The sequence below is a fragment of the Rhincodon typus genome, chromosome 4, assembly GCF_021869965.1.
Source record: "Rhincodon typus isolate 14 chromosome 4, sRhiTyp1.1, whole genome shotgun sequence".
Lineage (NCBI taxonomy): Eukaryota > Metazoa > Chordata > Chondrichthyes > Orectolobiformes > Rhincodontidae > Rhincodon > Rhincodon typus.
In genome coordinates, this window is record NC_063335.1 from 10,892,273 (window position 1) to 10,905,676 (window position 13,404).

At 40.9% G+C, this 13,404-nt stretch overlaps 2 protein-coding genes across 3 annotated transcripts in view; one reads left to right on the top strand and one right to left on the bottom strand.

Annotated features, from left to right (window-relative positions):
* enpp2 (ectonucleotide pyrophosphatase/phosphodiesterase 2) overlaps positions 1-13,404 on the top strand; it is a 105,398-nt gene that overhangs the window by 23,857 nt on the left and 68,137 nt on the right. For both annotated transcript variants that reach the window (XM_048595807.1, XM_048595806.1), the window contains exons 8-9: positions 774-853; positions 2,237-2,356. In XM_048595807.1, coding sequence (XP_048451764.1) covers positions 774-853; positions 2,237-2,356 — 200 coding nt within the window. The remainder of the gene's footprint in view (positions 1-773; positions 854-2,236; positions 2,357-13,404) is intronic.
* LOC109934864 (CCN family member 3-like) overlaps positions 1-13,404 on the bottom strand; it is a 133,709-nt gene that overhangs the window by 22,584 nt on the left and 97,721 nt on the right. The window lies entirely within an intron of this gene.

Genomic DNA, 13,404 nt, shown 5'->3' on the forward strand with positions numbered 1-13,404 from the left:
CCACCTTGCTTCCGTTCTGACCTTTCTGTCCTTGGCCTGAATCATTAAATCTTTTGTTAGTTCATCTCTTGTGTCTTCCATCCTAACAGTGACCTTCTGTTTTGTCAGTACTTCTCCCTTCTGTTGGCTTTAAAACCCATTACATTTCGGTCTTTCTTCAGTTCTGATGAAAAGTGATCAATCTGAAATGGTCATTTAGTTTTGCTGCACAGATGCTGTCTGATATGTAGGGACTTCCCAGCATTTGTTTTAGTTTTTATTTCAGATTACCAGCATTTATGATATTTCTTAACTTTTGTTTGTGCTGGTCCTTATCACCAGTTTTAGAAAGTTGCACTAAATCTACTCCAGAGGTTTTATTAGTATGTTCCTTGTATTAACACAGTGTAATACCTATCTTTCATTTTTATTTTGTCCCTGATTTTTACTGTTGTAAGGTTTTGGGCTTCATACAGACCTACTAACCTATATTATGATGAATTCCAGATGTGCATTTGAAGTGATGCTACACATCTTGCCTTCATCAAAATCTGTTCAACCATTGTGTAATGATTGAAAAATAAATACAGATGCTGAGCATTTCCAAATGTAAATGCATTTTTAAAAATGCGAGTTGATAATTTCAGAGAACCTTACGCCAAATTCAAGCGATATATTCTGCATGATTTAAAGAAGACTACATATTCATATTTCTTCCCCATAGTGATCAGTGGCATAGTGTCAATATTGTAACACACATTTTTGCAGATGGTAACAACCTTCTTTGTATTTAGGATCGTGTGGAACTCATGCCCCCTACATGAGGCCTGTTTATCCGACTAAAACCTTCCCAAATATGTACACCCTTGCTACTGTAAGTGTTAACTTTTGTAAAAGTAGCATCATGCATTTTAATAGTGATCCAGTTTCTTTATTTCTGGCAAATTATTGAATGTGAAATATTGAGTTATTGGATTTCTTGAATTCAAATTGGATATATTTTGATATTAGTTAGTATGTACTTTGATAGAAATCAAACTGTTCTTTTCATTTTGTGAATTAATTAATTCACATGATAGTCCTGTAGATGGGTGCACTGCATGGCATGGTACTGTGCTATGTTGATTTGGAAAGTCTCAGGTATATTTCCTTGTTCCTGTCATTTTAGTCAATGTCATCAGAGGCAGTAAATAAAAGTCTTCAATTCACCCAAGTGTTCCAAGGAAGGGGAGAGGTAAAAAAAAGAATTTATTTGCTGAAATTGAAAACATACACAAAAAAAGACAGAAAGTCGATACTTGCAAAGCTAACCTGTGATTTTTCTTATTAGCTGCTGACAAATGTTTCCAGCATTTTGTATATTTTTTTTCTTTCTGGTCTGATTGCTGCTTGTAGACCCTGCTGAAAGTTCATACATGAATGCCTGGTGAGGATGGATAAGGCTTATTTGTGATGACTTTTATATTAAATTACTCATGTATGGGCTGCCAACACACTAAACATTTGCTGATAGATGAGGGTACCAGACTGCAATATGCTGTCAGTCTCCTCAGGAAGATAATTTTTTAGAAGAAAAATTAATAATGGAGGCTTTTAGGACAGTAGTGTGGGGGTTATTTTCTTTTAAATGATACATGTGGCCCTATGAAGCTTAAGTGAGGGCTGGGAACTAATTGAGCAAGCAATGTCTTTAGAGCTTAAAAAAAACCTTACTGGTAATCATGTGTAGTCTTTTTTCTTCTTCTTTTTACTTTTTTGTTGAGAACCTGCTTTAAACTAATTTCATGATAAACAAGCCTTAATGTACCAAAATAGTGGAGACCCTGTCTACATAGGAAAAGGAAATATATCAGATTCATTAATGGCCATAGTGTTTTTATTAATGCTGTGTCAATACCTTTTTCCCCCTCTTTCAAAATTTCAGCACATTTTATGTGCAGAATGGAGTCCAGGTTTCGAAATTGGTGAATAAGCAATACATTGGAAACTGAAATAAGAGGAAAAAAACGTTGGGAGTATTAAACCCATTTAAAGTGTTTTTTTTTCTTTCCAAGCAAACACAAATGTTGGTTTTCCTGCTCTTTCCTATTACATAAATAATGTAGAAATACAGCTTTGAATTCCAGTTCTAATTTTCTATGTTCAGGTCTTAGATGCATATTTTCCCTAGTGAAATTACTTGGTGTGAGAAAGGTTGTGTAAATTCTAACGAATAGAACTCACATCTAATCAATTTGCTTCGCTTTTTCGTACAAAGGGACTTTATCCTGAATCACATGGAATTGTTGGCAACTTGATGCATGACCCTGTGTTTGATGCCAATTTCAGCCTTCGAGGTAGAGAAAAATTGAATCCTCGATGGTGGGGAGGACAACCGGTGAGTTCTGAATGTATCTATTTCTGAGAATTGGCTAGTGAAGGCAGGGCAGTTTGTCTCCTAACTGGAGTCCATTCTTATCTCTCAGTAAAAAAATGTTTAATTAACATTTTATAAACAATTTAAAGAAAAAGAAATAAATGTAGCAGTATTTTGTTTTGCCTGTACTCAGTGAAATATTGAATTCACAAGTTTAAATGAACTAATTTATTGTACTGTCTTTAAATACTTAATTTGCTTTTTAAATTGTTCTTTCGTGGGAAGTGAGCATCGGTGGAAATTCCAACATTTTCTGCTCATCCTTAATTGCCTCTGAGATTGTGGTAGTGAGACACCTTTTTGAATGATTGCAGTCCACTTGGTCTAAGTACACCTGCAGTTCTCCAAGGATGGGAGTTCCAGGATTTCGATCTATTGATAGTGAAAGAAAGACTGTTGGATAAACATGGTGGCTCAGTGGTTATCACCGCTGCCTCACAGCACCAGGGACCTGGGTTCGACTCCAGCCTTGGGTGATTGTCTGTGTGGAGTTTACACGTTCTCCCCTTATCTGCCTGGGTTTCTGCTGGGTGCTGTGGTTTCCTCTCACAGTCCAGAGATGTGCGGGTAAGGTGGATTGACCATGCTAAATTGTCCATTGTGTCCAGGAATCTGCAGGCTTGCTGGATTAGCCATGGGAAATGCAGGGTTACAGGGTTAGTGAGAGGGCTGGGGCTGGGGCTGGGGCTGAGTCTTGATCTGGGTGGGATGCTCTTTGGACAGTCACTGCAGACTTGATGGGCTAAATGGCCTCATTCTACACTGTAGCAATTCTAAGGCTGTATAGTTCCAAGTAAGGATGGCATGTGACTGGAGGGCAGCTTTTTAGGTGGTTGTGTTCTCAAATATATGTTGCCCATGTCCTTCTAGGTGAAAGTTTGCAAGTTTGGAAGGTGTTGCTATAGTGCACTTTAGTAAACATTGCTGGTACTGTGCATCAATGGGTGGAGGGAGTCAATGTTGGGAATGGGAATACAAGCAATGTAGACTGCTTTGGCCTATATAATGTTGAGCTTCTTTTGTATGTCATTAGATCTACACTGATTCAGGCAAGTAGAAAGTATTCCATCACACTGCTGACATGGTCCTTGCTGTATGACTGTATGACTTGTGTGTTATAGACATAGACCTGCTGACCTCTGCTTGCAACCACAGTTTTTAATATGGCTGTTCCAGTTTCTGGTCAACGGTAACCCCCAGGATGTTCATAGTGGGGAATTCAATGATAGTAATGCCATTGAATACTAAGGGCTGATGGTTAGATTCTCTTTTCTTGGAGATGGTCAACTTCAGTATCTGAGGAGTAGCAAATGGTGCTGAACATTGTGTAATCATTAGTTAACATCCCCACTTCTGACCTTATGGTGGGGGGAGGGGGGACAGTCATTGATGAAACAGTTGAAAATGTTTGGATCTTAAACACTACCGTGAGGAACTGCTTGATCTTTGCACATTGATAGCTCTCATCATCTGAGCCAGCAAACCTGTGAGCTACCTAGCTCCATTCAAAGTTTTAGTGGAATCTTGCTGACACATTAATGCTACACTGGCAAAGGTGCTTTCACTTAGATGAGAGGATGAACCGAGGTTCCATTTATCCTCTTCATGGATGTCAAAGCTCACTTGGAACAGTACAGAGAAAATCAGGGCACATTTCCTGGTGCTCTCGGCAACAATTACCTCTCAACCAATATCATGAAAAAAATAAATGATTTATGTTGTTGTTTGTGAACTGGCTGCATGTTTCCTACATTTCAGAATTACTCAGCTGTCTGTAAAAACCTGATTTATCATAGAGTCCCTACAGTGCAGAAACAGGCCCTTCAGCCCAACAAGTCCACACTGACCCCCAGAGCATCCCACCCAGATCCATCACCATACAACCAACCTAATCTACACATCCCTGAACACTATGGTCAATTTAGCACAGTCAATGCACCTAGCCTGCACATCTTTGGGCTGTGGGAGGAAACTGGAGCACCCAGTGGAAACCCACACAGACACAGGGAGAACGTGCAGACTCCACACAGACAGTCGCCCGAGGGTGAAATCGAACCCTGGTCCCTGGGGCTGTGAGGCAGTAGTGCTAACCACTGAGCCACCGTGCCGCCCTGTGAAAAGCATCATATGTACAAGTTCTTTCAGGAAAGGAATTTCATAATTTTTATACGTTCTGTTTACATGCATGCATTTATTCCAATTCAGGATTCATTTCCATACATGATTTATGAAAGCACTGCACTTCCTGACTGTATGGTACTTGAGAGAAAGGATTGAAAGCATTCAGTTTCTGCCCTGGGAACATGTGGGTTTCAGCGACAGGATTGATTGATTTTTGATTGATTGATTGCTATTTTATTCCCATGTGTACCGAAATTTCGTGAAAAGCTTTGTTTACGAGCAGTACAGGCAGATCACAGCAAGCAAAGGATGTACAGATCAAAAAGACTTAGAGGTACACAGGTTACATTATTTGAGGCTAGAGTCCATTCAACAGTCTGATAACGACCGGAAAGAAGCTGTTCCTGACCCTGCTTGAGCGTGTGTTCAGGCTTCTGTATTTTCTGCCTGACGGAAGAGGTTGTAGGAAGTCATTACCAGGGTGCGATGGGTCTTTGATGATGTTGGCAGCCTTTCTACAGCAGCGAGCTGTGTAAATGGAATCCATGGATGGAAGGTTGGCTTCCGTGATGGTCTGGGCTACGCACACCACCTTCTGTAGTTTCTTACAGTCCTGGGCACAGCAGTTGCCGTACCAGGCCGTTATGCACCTGGACAGTATGCATTCTATGGTGCATCTGTAGAAGTTGGTGAGGGTCCTTATGGACATGCCAAATTTTCTGAGCTGCCTGAGGAAGAAGAGGCGCTGTTGTGCCTTCTTGACTGTTGCATTTACGTGGGAAGTCCAGGACAGGTCGTCAGTTACCGTCACTCCGAGGAACTTGATGCTCTTCACTGTCTCAGCCTCAGTTCCATTGTTGTAGATTGGAGGGTGTTCTCCCCCTTTCTTTCGGAAGTCAATGATCAGTTCTTTAGTTTTGCCGACGTTGAGAGACAGATTTGCTTTCATTGCACCATGTCACCAAGCCCTCTATCTCCCTTCTGTATTTTGACTCATCATTGTTAGATATCTGTCCCGCTACAGTGGTGTTTTCAGTGAACTTGGAGTGGATGAAAATTGAAGCAGCTGCTTTGGCTTTGGTCTTTGGTTTGGGATGAGTTAGATTGAACTCAGTGGGAAAGGATTCTAAACTTTGATTGAGGTGTTATTCCGAGTAACTTGTGGGTGAAATGCAGTGTTGAGAGCATACTTGGTGTTGTGTGCGTCTCCAAGAATGGACCACAGACTTTGTGGTATTTCCACAGCTCCAGGCAAAGGTCAGATTTCATTGATTGGCAGCTGTTCTGCATGTGACATGATTGATATTTTGGGGGTGGGATCTGTATTTTGCCAGAGATGGAGATGCATGTGCTGATGAGGAAGGTCTTGTTCATTTTGAGTGACCTTTCTTTCTCACTGGGGAAGGATTGAGCTTATTGTCCATACCTTGAGAATTGTCAGGCTCCTGGAACTCTTGCTATTAGCGCACAGAATGTCTGAATGTGGGGACATGAGCAGAATATGTGTCAAGGGGTCCCTCCTGGTTCTAAAGCCCAAAGTTATTGATTTGCATCCAATATTAGAATTTATACGGTACAAGAGGGGACATGATGTTAAATTGACCTACCTTTATTACACCTCGCGTGGCAGTGTTTGGGGTTTCACTCAGTACGGGTAGATACTTTGTCTTCTCTGTTTGAGTGGAAATTTGGTGGAGCAGATTGTCCACCCTTTATAAAACCTGATGGATTTTCATTCTATTGGAATTCCCTCCTCTTACCAATCTGTGATCCATTAGTGTTGCATCCCACTGGAAGGTGAAAGTAGCTATGATAATGTCTATGAGACAATGATTGTTGAATGTTGAAAGATTTACTGAGATGAGCAACTACATCTTTCATTTCAGTTGAAACAAAGCTATGTTAGCAGAGTTGGATGCTTCCTTGCTTTGCTATTAGAAGAAACAAATGGGTTCACAGGGAAGCTATCCATTTTTGTGATCTTTGATTTGACTAACTTCTCTGTTAAGGCTAAGTGTAGATTTTGCACCTGTTTAGAATTTCTATTCTTGTTGTAGTTGACTGGGCAGGATGGTTGACTGGGGAAGGTGGATCTATCCTCAAATATAGACTGTGAATAGTTGAAATGGCAGCAGAGAGTAGGGCTATTGTCAAAAGCAGCATTGAGTATTTAACTCTGATATACAGAAAGACAGGAGGCTGAATCTTCTTGGCGCTTAGCATAGGATCAAGATGGACCAAGCCTGAGATGACTCAGAATTTGGCGTCAAAGGAGTCTGTCCTTCTCCAAGCTAATCATCATTGTGATTTGTCCTCAGAAGGCCATGCACATTGTAGCACTGGTCACCATTTCCTTATCAGTAGTCGTCAAGTCACTTCTTTCCCTTTCGCAGTTTCCTCTAGAAAGTAGCTGTGTGCCACTCCATCTTGGGTTACTGATGACCACTATTAAAAGCTGGGCAGTACAGTCGGTTCCTCATAGACGATGCCTTGGAGCAATGGGTGCCACCTGCTCCACTTGATTTCCCTATGTGCAGGGCATCATTGATTGCACTTGTGTAAACTTTAAATCAATTACTGTCTAGAAATTTTAGTCATTATATTGTCTGCTACAGTGACTGTGATTGGGGGATAAATAGTGGGATGGGCATGAAGAAGTCATGGAGTTTCTTCAATTGGTCCCATTGGGAATGACCTGAATAGCACACACTAGTTTCATATTTTAGCAGAAAGACAGCTCCCCTGACAGTGCTGCCTTTCCTTAACACTGCACTCTGGTGTGAACCTGAAACTAAAATACAACTGAGGAGAAAGGTTTAATATGGTCCCAATGTGGAACAATAAAGATGTAATAAAAGCTAGAAATGACTAATTAGACGGAAGAAAACAGAAACTCACATTCTTGATAAATGGGGAGGTAAAATATCTCATGCCTTTGTGGACATAACACAGAAAATTGGTTTCATATACAGAGGAGATTTAGATTAAAATAGAAACAAGAAAGTGGATGCATGAATGTTACTGCAAGAGTAGTAATTCAACTCAGTGGATTTGATACCATTGTTGTCACAGTTAATGAGCACTTGGAAAATCACAAGATAATTTCTGGTTTAAAGATTTGCCGTTATATGGTTTTTAAAAAATTATTAATGTGTGACACGGTACACTTAGTCACAAAGCTGGCAGGAGATGGGTGATAGGGCAATATAAATGATTGTGCTTTATTGTTCAAAGCATGAGTTATTCTGCATTACTAGGTGCGCTGAGAGTGACTGCCTTTGAAATTCAGGCAACATTTGACCAACTATTACATCTAAGAGTCATAGCAAAATTGAAGTCACTGGGAATCTCTTCATTGTTTGGAGTCAGACTTGGCAGAAGGATGATGGTTGTGGTTTTTGGAGGTCATTATGCACGAGTTCTTCAGGGTAGTGACCAAAGCCCAACTGCTGCTTCCCTCCATTATAAGGTGAGAACTGGGGATGTTTACCAGTTGTTGTACCACATTCAGTGCCAAATGCAACTCCTCAGATATTGAAGCAATCCAGGTATAGCAAGACCTTGACAACATTCAGGTTTGGGTTGATAAGTGACAGGAATATTAGTGCCACACTGTGGAAGACTTCGATAAGCAAGACTACAATCATCTCTCAAGACATAAAGTGGCATTATCACTGCTGAATCTTCCAACTGTCAATATCCTGGGGAGTTACCATTAACCAGAATCCGAACTGGACTACCTATATGAATACTGTGGCTGCACGAGCAAGTCAAAGGTTGGGAATTGTGTGGTGAGTAACTGACCTTCAAACATGCCAAAGCCTGTCTATCATCTACAAGGCACAAGTCAGGAGTGTGATGGAATACTCTTCACTTGCCTGAATAGACGGAGCTCAAACAAAAGTCAAGAAGCTTAACACCATCCAGGAAAACTCAGGCTGCTTGAATAGCACTCGTGTACACCTTCAACATTCACTCCTTTCACCACAATATATAGTGGCAGATACAAGATGCACTACAACCTATTGGGAGAGCACATTCTAAACCTCTGATCTCTGACACCTAAGAACACAGAATCACCAGCTACATGGAAGCCTGCAAGTTCCTTTCTAAACCACTTACTGTGCTGACTTGGAAAGTTATTGCCATTCTGTCACTGTTGTTGAATCAAAATCCTGGAATTACTTTCCTGACAGTACACTGAGCTGCAGCAGTTCAAGAAGATGGCTCATAACCTTCTTCTCAATATAGTTTAGGTTTGTGCAATAAATTCTAGTCTCACTAGCAAGGCTTACATCCTGTGAACAATTTGAAAATAGATACTGTTGAATTTTTTATATCAATATTGTTTCCAACAGACACTCATGGGAACTTACATTTTCACAAAGAACAACATGCATGGTATATCATTTTATATCTATTATTAGAATAACTCATGTTTTTCAGTGTATTGTATGTTATGAGATGTTCTTATGTAGCTCACCAAATACTTATCCATGCAGCATCTTTTGATTTGCTGCTGCATGTGGCTCCAAAGTCTTCATGTCAGACAACAATACTTGTTTCAATCTGGCAGATTGTTTGTGCTGCTTTTGATACAGTCTGTTCTACATTGAAGAAGCTAAACATAGGTTTCTTTACTTCAGCCAGGATCTCATTGAATGGTGGAGCAGACTCAATGCTCCAAATGCTCCCGTTCTGCTTCTTATCTCATGGTCTTAAGTATTACTATTGCTGCTGATTTGTACTTCCGGCTTCAGCTGCACTGTCCTCTCATTTGCAGGTTAATTCTCACATCCGGGGCCTACAGTGTGCAAACCAATCCAAATTCAAACTTCAAGAATTTTCTTTCCTTAACTTTCTGCAGCCGAGGTGTCTGAAAAATTACATTAGTAACATCGACCATGTCTGCTTCTTCAATTTTTCAGCCCATTTGACTCTTCCATTTTGGAGATTTTTACTCATTTAATCTTTCTTTTTGCTTCGACTAATCTTTATATATGATCTGACACTCAACCTCTGACTAGTTTAAAAAAACCTGATCCTAGTTTATTCAACACATCAACTGATTAGTATTAAGAATTCCGAACTCAGTTGTTCTCTTTTTTTGTTTAGTTTAACATTATAAAGGAACTCATTAATCTTTCAGTTTATGATTCAAATGAAAGATTTTCAAGATTTGATGGAGTTTTATTCTGCTTCTTGTATTTTCCAGTTTCATTTTGGATTTTAAGCTATAGCTTTTGGATAATTTATTTTGCATGGTTTATTAATCCCAAATATTTTGAGATATTTTGTCGATTAGAGTTGTTATGTATAATATATAGAATAAAGCATTATGGTGGTTAGCACTGCTGCCTCACAGTGCCAGAGTCCCAGGTTGGATTCCAACCTTGGGTGACCGTGTGGAGTTTGCACGTTCTCTCTGTGTCTGTGTGGGTTTCCTCTGGGTGCTCCGGTTTCCTTCCACAGTCCAAAGATGTGCAGGTTAGGTGAATGGCCTCAGTAAACTGTCTGCAGTGTCCGAGGATGTGCAGGTTAAATGGATGGGCAATGTGAGGTTATGGGGATAGCGTGGGGGTCTGGGTCTTGGTGGGATGCTGTTCAGAGGGTCAGTGCAGACTTGATGGACCGAATAGCCTCTTTCCGCACTGTAGGGATTCTATGATTCTAAAGCAGTCTTTGTCATGTTCCTCTTTCATGCTTTACTGTCCGTTGTTTTTTGCTGCTGTAGGAATGTCATTCCAGGCGTCAGTAACTGTTTCAGTAGACCAGAGGTTGTAAAAGGAAGTAGTTGGAATGACTGCAATTGATATTCTGATAAAGATTTATGTTGGCAGGCCAGACCCGAGGTCAAGTCTCGTTCTGACGCATTATGGTGCAGAGAGCTGCCTATAAAAGTGTCTCTGAGCAGAGACAGTGGTTTTTGCAGCCTGAAATTTCTTCTATATTGACTGAGAAAATCAAGTGCATGCAAGATTCTAATGATGCGAGAAAATAGAAGGGCTGGAATTTCATGCATATGTGTGTTTCAGAATGGAGGCAAGGGGATTTAAGGTAGGCTGAATGGACTCCATTCTCAGATTCCCACTCTCACTCGCATTTCTGAAAATTTTGCTGGCACTGAGTGGCAAGCTCATTATGCAGCAATCCCACCCTTGCTTTTCCATCATATGGATGGGCATTTTAGAGCCTCCACAAGATTCATGGAATTGGGCATAACACTGATTTGGAATTCTGGTTCATGTTACCTCAGAGGAGTCATGAATCTTGGGGGATATCTGTTCTGGAGTTAGGAACCTCTGGACAGATGTATTTAAAAGATGTTGCCAAATGTAACTGTCACAATTAGATGTTACATGATAAGTTAAATAAGTTTTGAATAAAGTAACTGATAATAGGATACTGTCTTTAATGGATGAGTGAACATTAAATTGACCAGCATGATGTAATTGTCCATATTTGTTAGAGTAATGGAGAAAGGACAGTTATGCGTTAAAAGTTGTTGAGAACCAGATGTGGCATGTTGATGCTGTGTGCTTTCATCTTTATGTTGATTTAAAGTCCAGACATCATTTGAAACACTTTTCTAGTATCCACATTGCACAAAATTCAGTAGCCCCATGACAAAACAGGGAAATCTTCTGAAATGATCAGGAAAATGTCAAAATAAATAACCATCCATTCAAACACCTCTTGAAAAAGGGCTTAATCCTATTAAATGTTCATAAAACTTTCAGAATAGACAGGCAATCAAAAATCACTTCAAAAAAACTCCTAAGTTGATAGAACTGTCAATCAAACATAGCTCAATGTTCCCTTGATAGCTGTGTAAACAAACCCTAGAGAATTAAATCAATTAATGAGGATTGGAGTTCAGCCAAGCATTTAAAATTGGATGTCATTGCAGAATTATATAAACAACGGCTCTAGAGCTGAATACATTGAAACCTTTGAACAAGGCTGAACAGATGGCTTTCTTATGAACTTCCTCAGAGGTAGAACAGACAGCAGGACTGTTATTCAAGGATGTCAGCCATCTGTTGAATTATGGCTAAGGTGCCTAATAGACAGCCACAGAACAAAGAACAAAGAAAATTACAGCATAGGAACAGGCCCTTTGGCCCTCCAAGCCTGCGCTGATCCAGGTCCTCTATCTAAACCTGTCGCCTATTTTCCAAGGATCTATATCCCTCTGCTCCCTGCCCATTCATGTATCTGTCTAGATACATCTTAAATGACGCTATCGTGCCCGCCTGTACCACCTCCGCTGGCAATGCGTTCCAGGCACCCACCACCCTCTGCGTAAAGAACTTTCCACACATATCTCCCTTAAACTTTTCCCCTCTCACCTTGAAATCGTGACCCCTAGTAATTGAGTCCCCCAGTCTGGGAAAAAGCTTCTTGCTATCCATCCTGTCTATGCCTGTCATGATTTTCTAGACCTCAATCAGGTCCCCTCTCAACCTCTGTCTTTCTAATGTAAATAATGCAAATCTACTCAATCTCTCTTCATAGCTAGTGCCCTCCATACCAGGCAACATCCTGGTGAACCTCCTCTGCACCCTCTCCAAAGCATCCACATCCTTTTGGTGATGTGGCGACCAGAACTGTACGCAGTATTCCAAATGTGGTCGAACCAAAGTCCTATACAACTGTAACATGACCTGCCAACTCTTGTACTCAATACCCCGTCCGATGAATGAAAGCATGCCGTATGCCTTCTTGACCATTCTATCTACCTGCGTTGCCACCTTCAGGGTACAATGGACCTGAACACCCAGATCTCTCTGTGTATCAATTTTCCCCAGGGCTTTTCCATTTACCGTATAGTTCCCTCTTGAATTGGATCTTCCAAAATGCATCACCTCGCATTTGCCTGGATTGACCTCCACCTGCCATTTCTCCACCCAACTCTCCAATCTATCTATATTCTGCTGCATTTTCTGACAGTCCCCTTCATTATCTGCTACTCCACCAATCTTAGTGTCATCTGCAAACTTGTTAATCAGACCATCTATACCTTCCTCCAAATTATTTATGTATATCACAAACAACAGTGGTCCCAATACGGATCCCTGTGGAACACCACTGGTCACAGTTCTCCATTTTGAGAAACTCCCTTCCACTACAACTCTTTGTCTCCTGTTGCCCAGCCAGTTCTCTATCCATCTAGCTAGTACACCCTGGACCCCATGCAACTTCACTTTCTCCATCAGCCTACCATGGGGTACCTTATCAAACGCCTTAATGAAGTCCATGTATATGACATCTACAGCCCTTGCCTCATCTATCAACTTTGTCACTTCCTCAAAGAATTCTATCAAGTTGGTAAGACATGACCTTTCCTGCACAAAACCATGCTGCCTATCACTAATAAGCCCATTTTCTTCCAATTGTAAATAGATCCTATCCCTCAGTATCTTCTCCAGCAGCTTCCCCACCACTGACGTTAGGCTCACCGGTTTATAATTACCTGGATTATCCTTGCTACCCTTCTTAAACAAGGGGACAACATTAGCAATTCTCCAGTCCTCCGGGACCTCACATGTGCTCAAGGATGCTGCAAAGATATCTGTTAAGTACTCAGCTATTTCCTCTCTCACTTCCCTCAGTAAACTGGGATAGATCCCATCCGGACCTGGGGACTTGTCCACCCTAATGCCTTTTAGAATATCCAACACTTCCCCCCCCTCCTTATGCTGACTTGATCTAGAGTAATCAAACATCTGTCCCTAACCTCAACATCCGTCATGTCCCTCTCCTCAGTGAATACCAACGCAAAGTACTCATTAAGAATCTCATTCATTTTCTCTGACTCCTCGCATAACTTCCCTCCTTTGTCCTTGAGTGGGCCAACCCTTTCTCTAGTTACCCTCTTGCTCCTT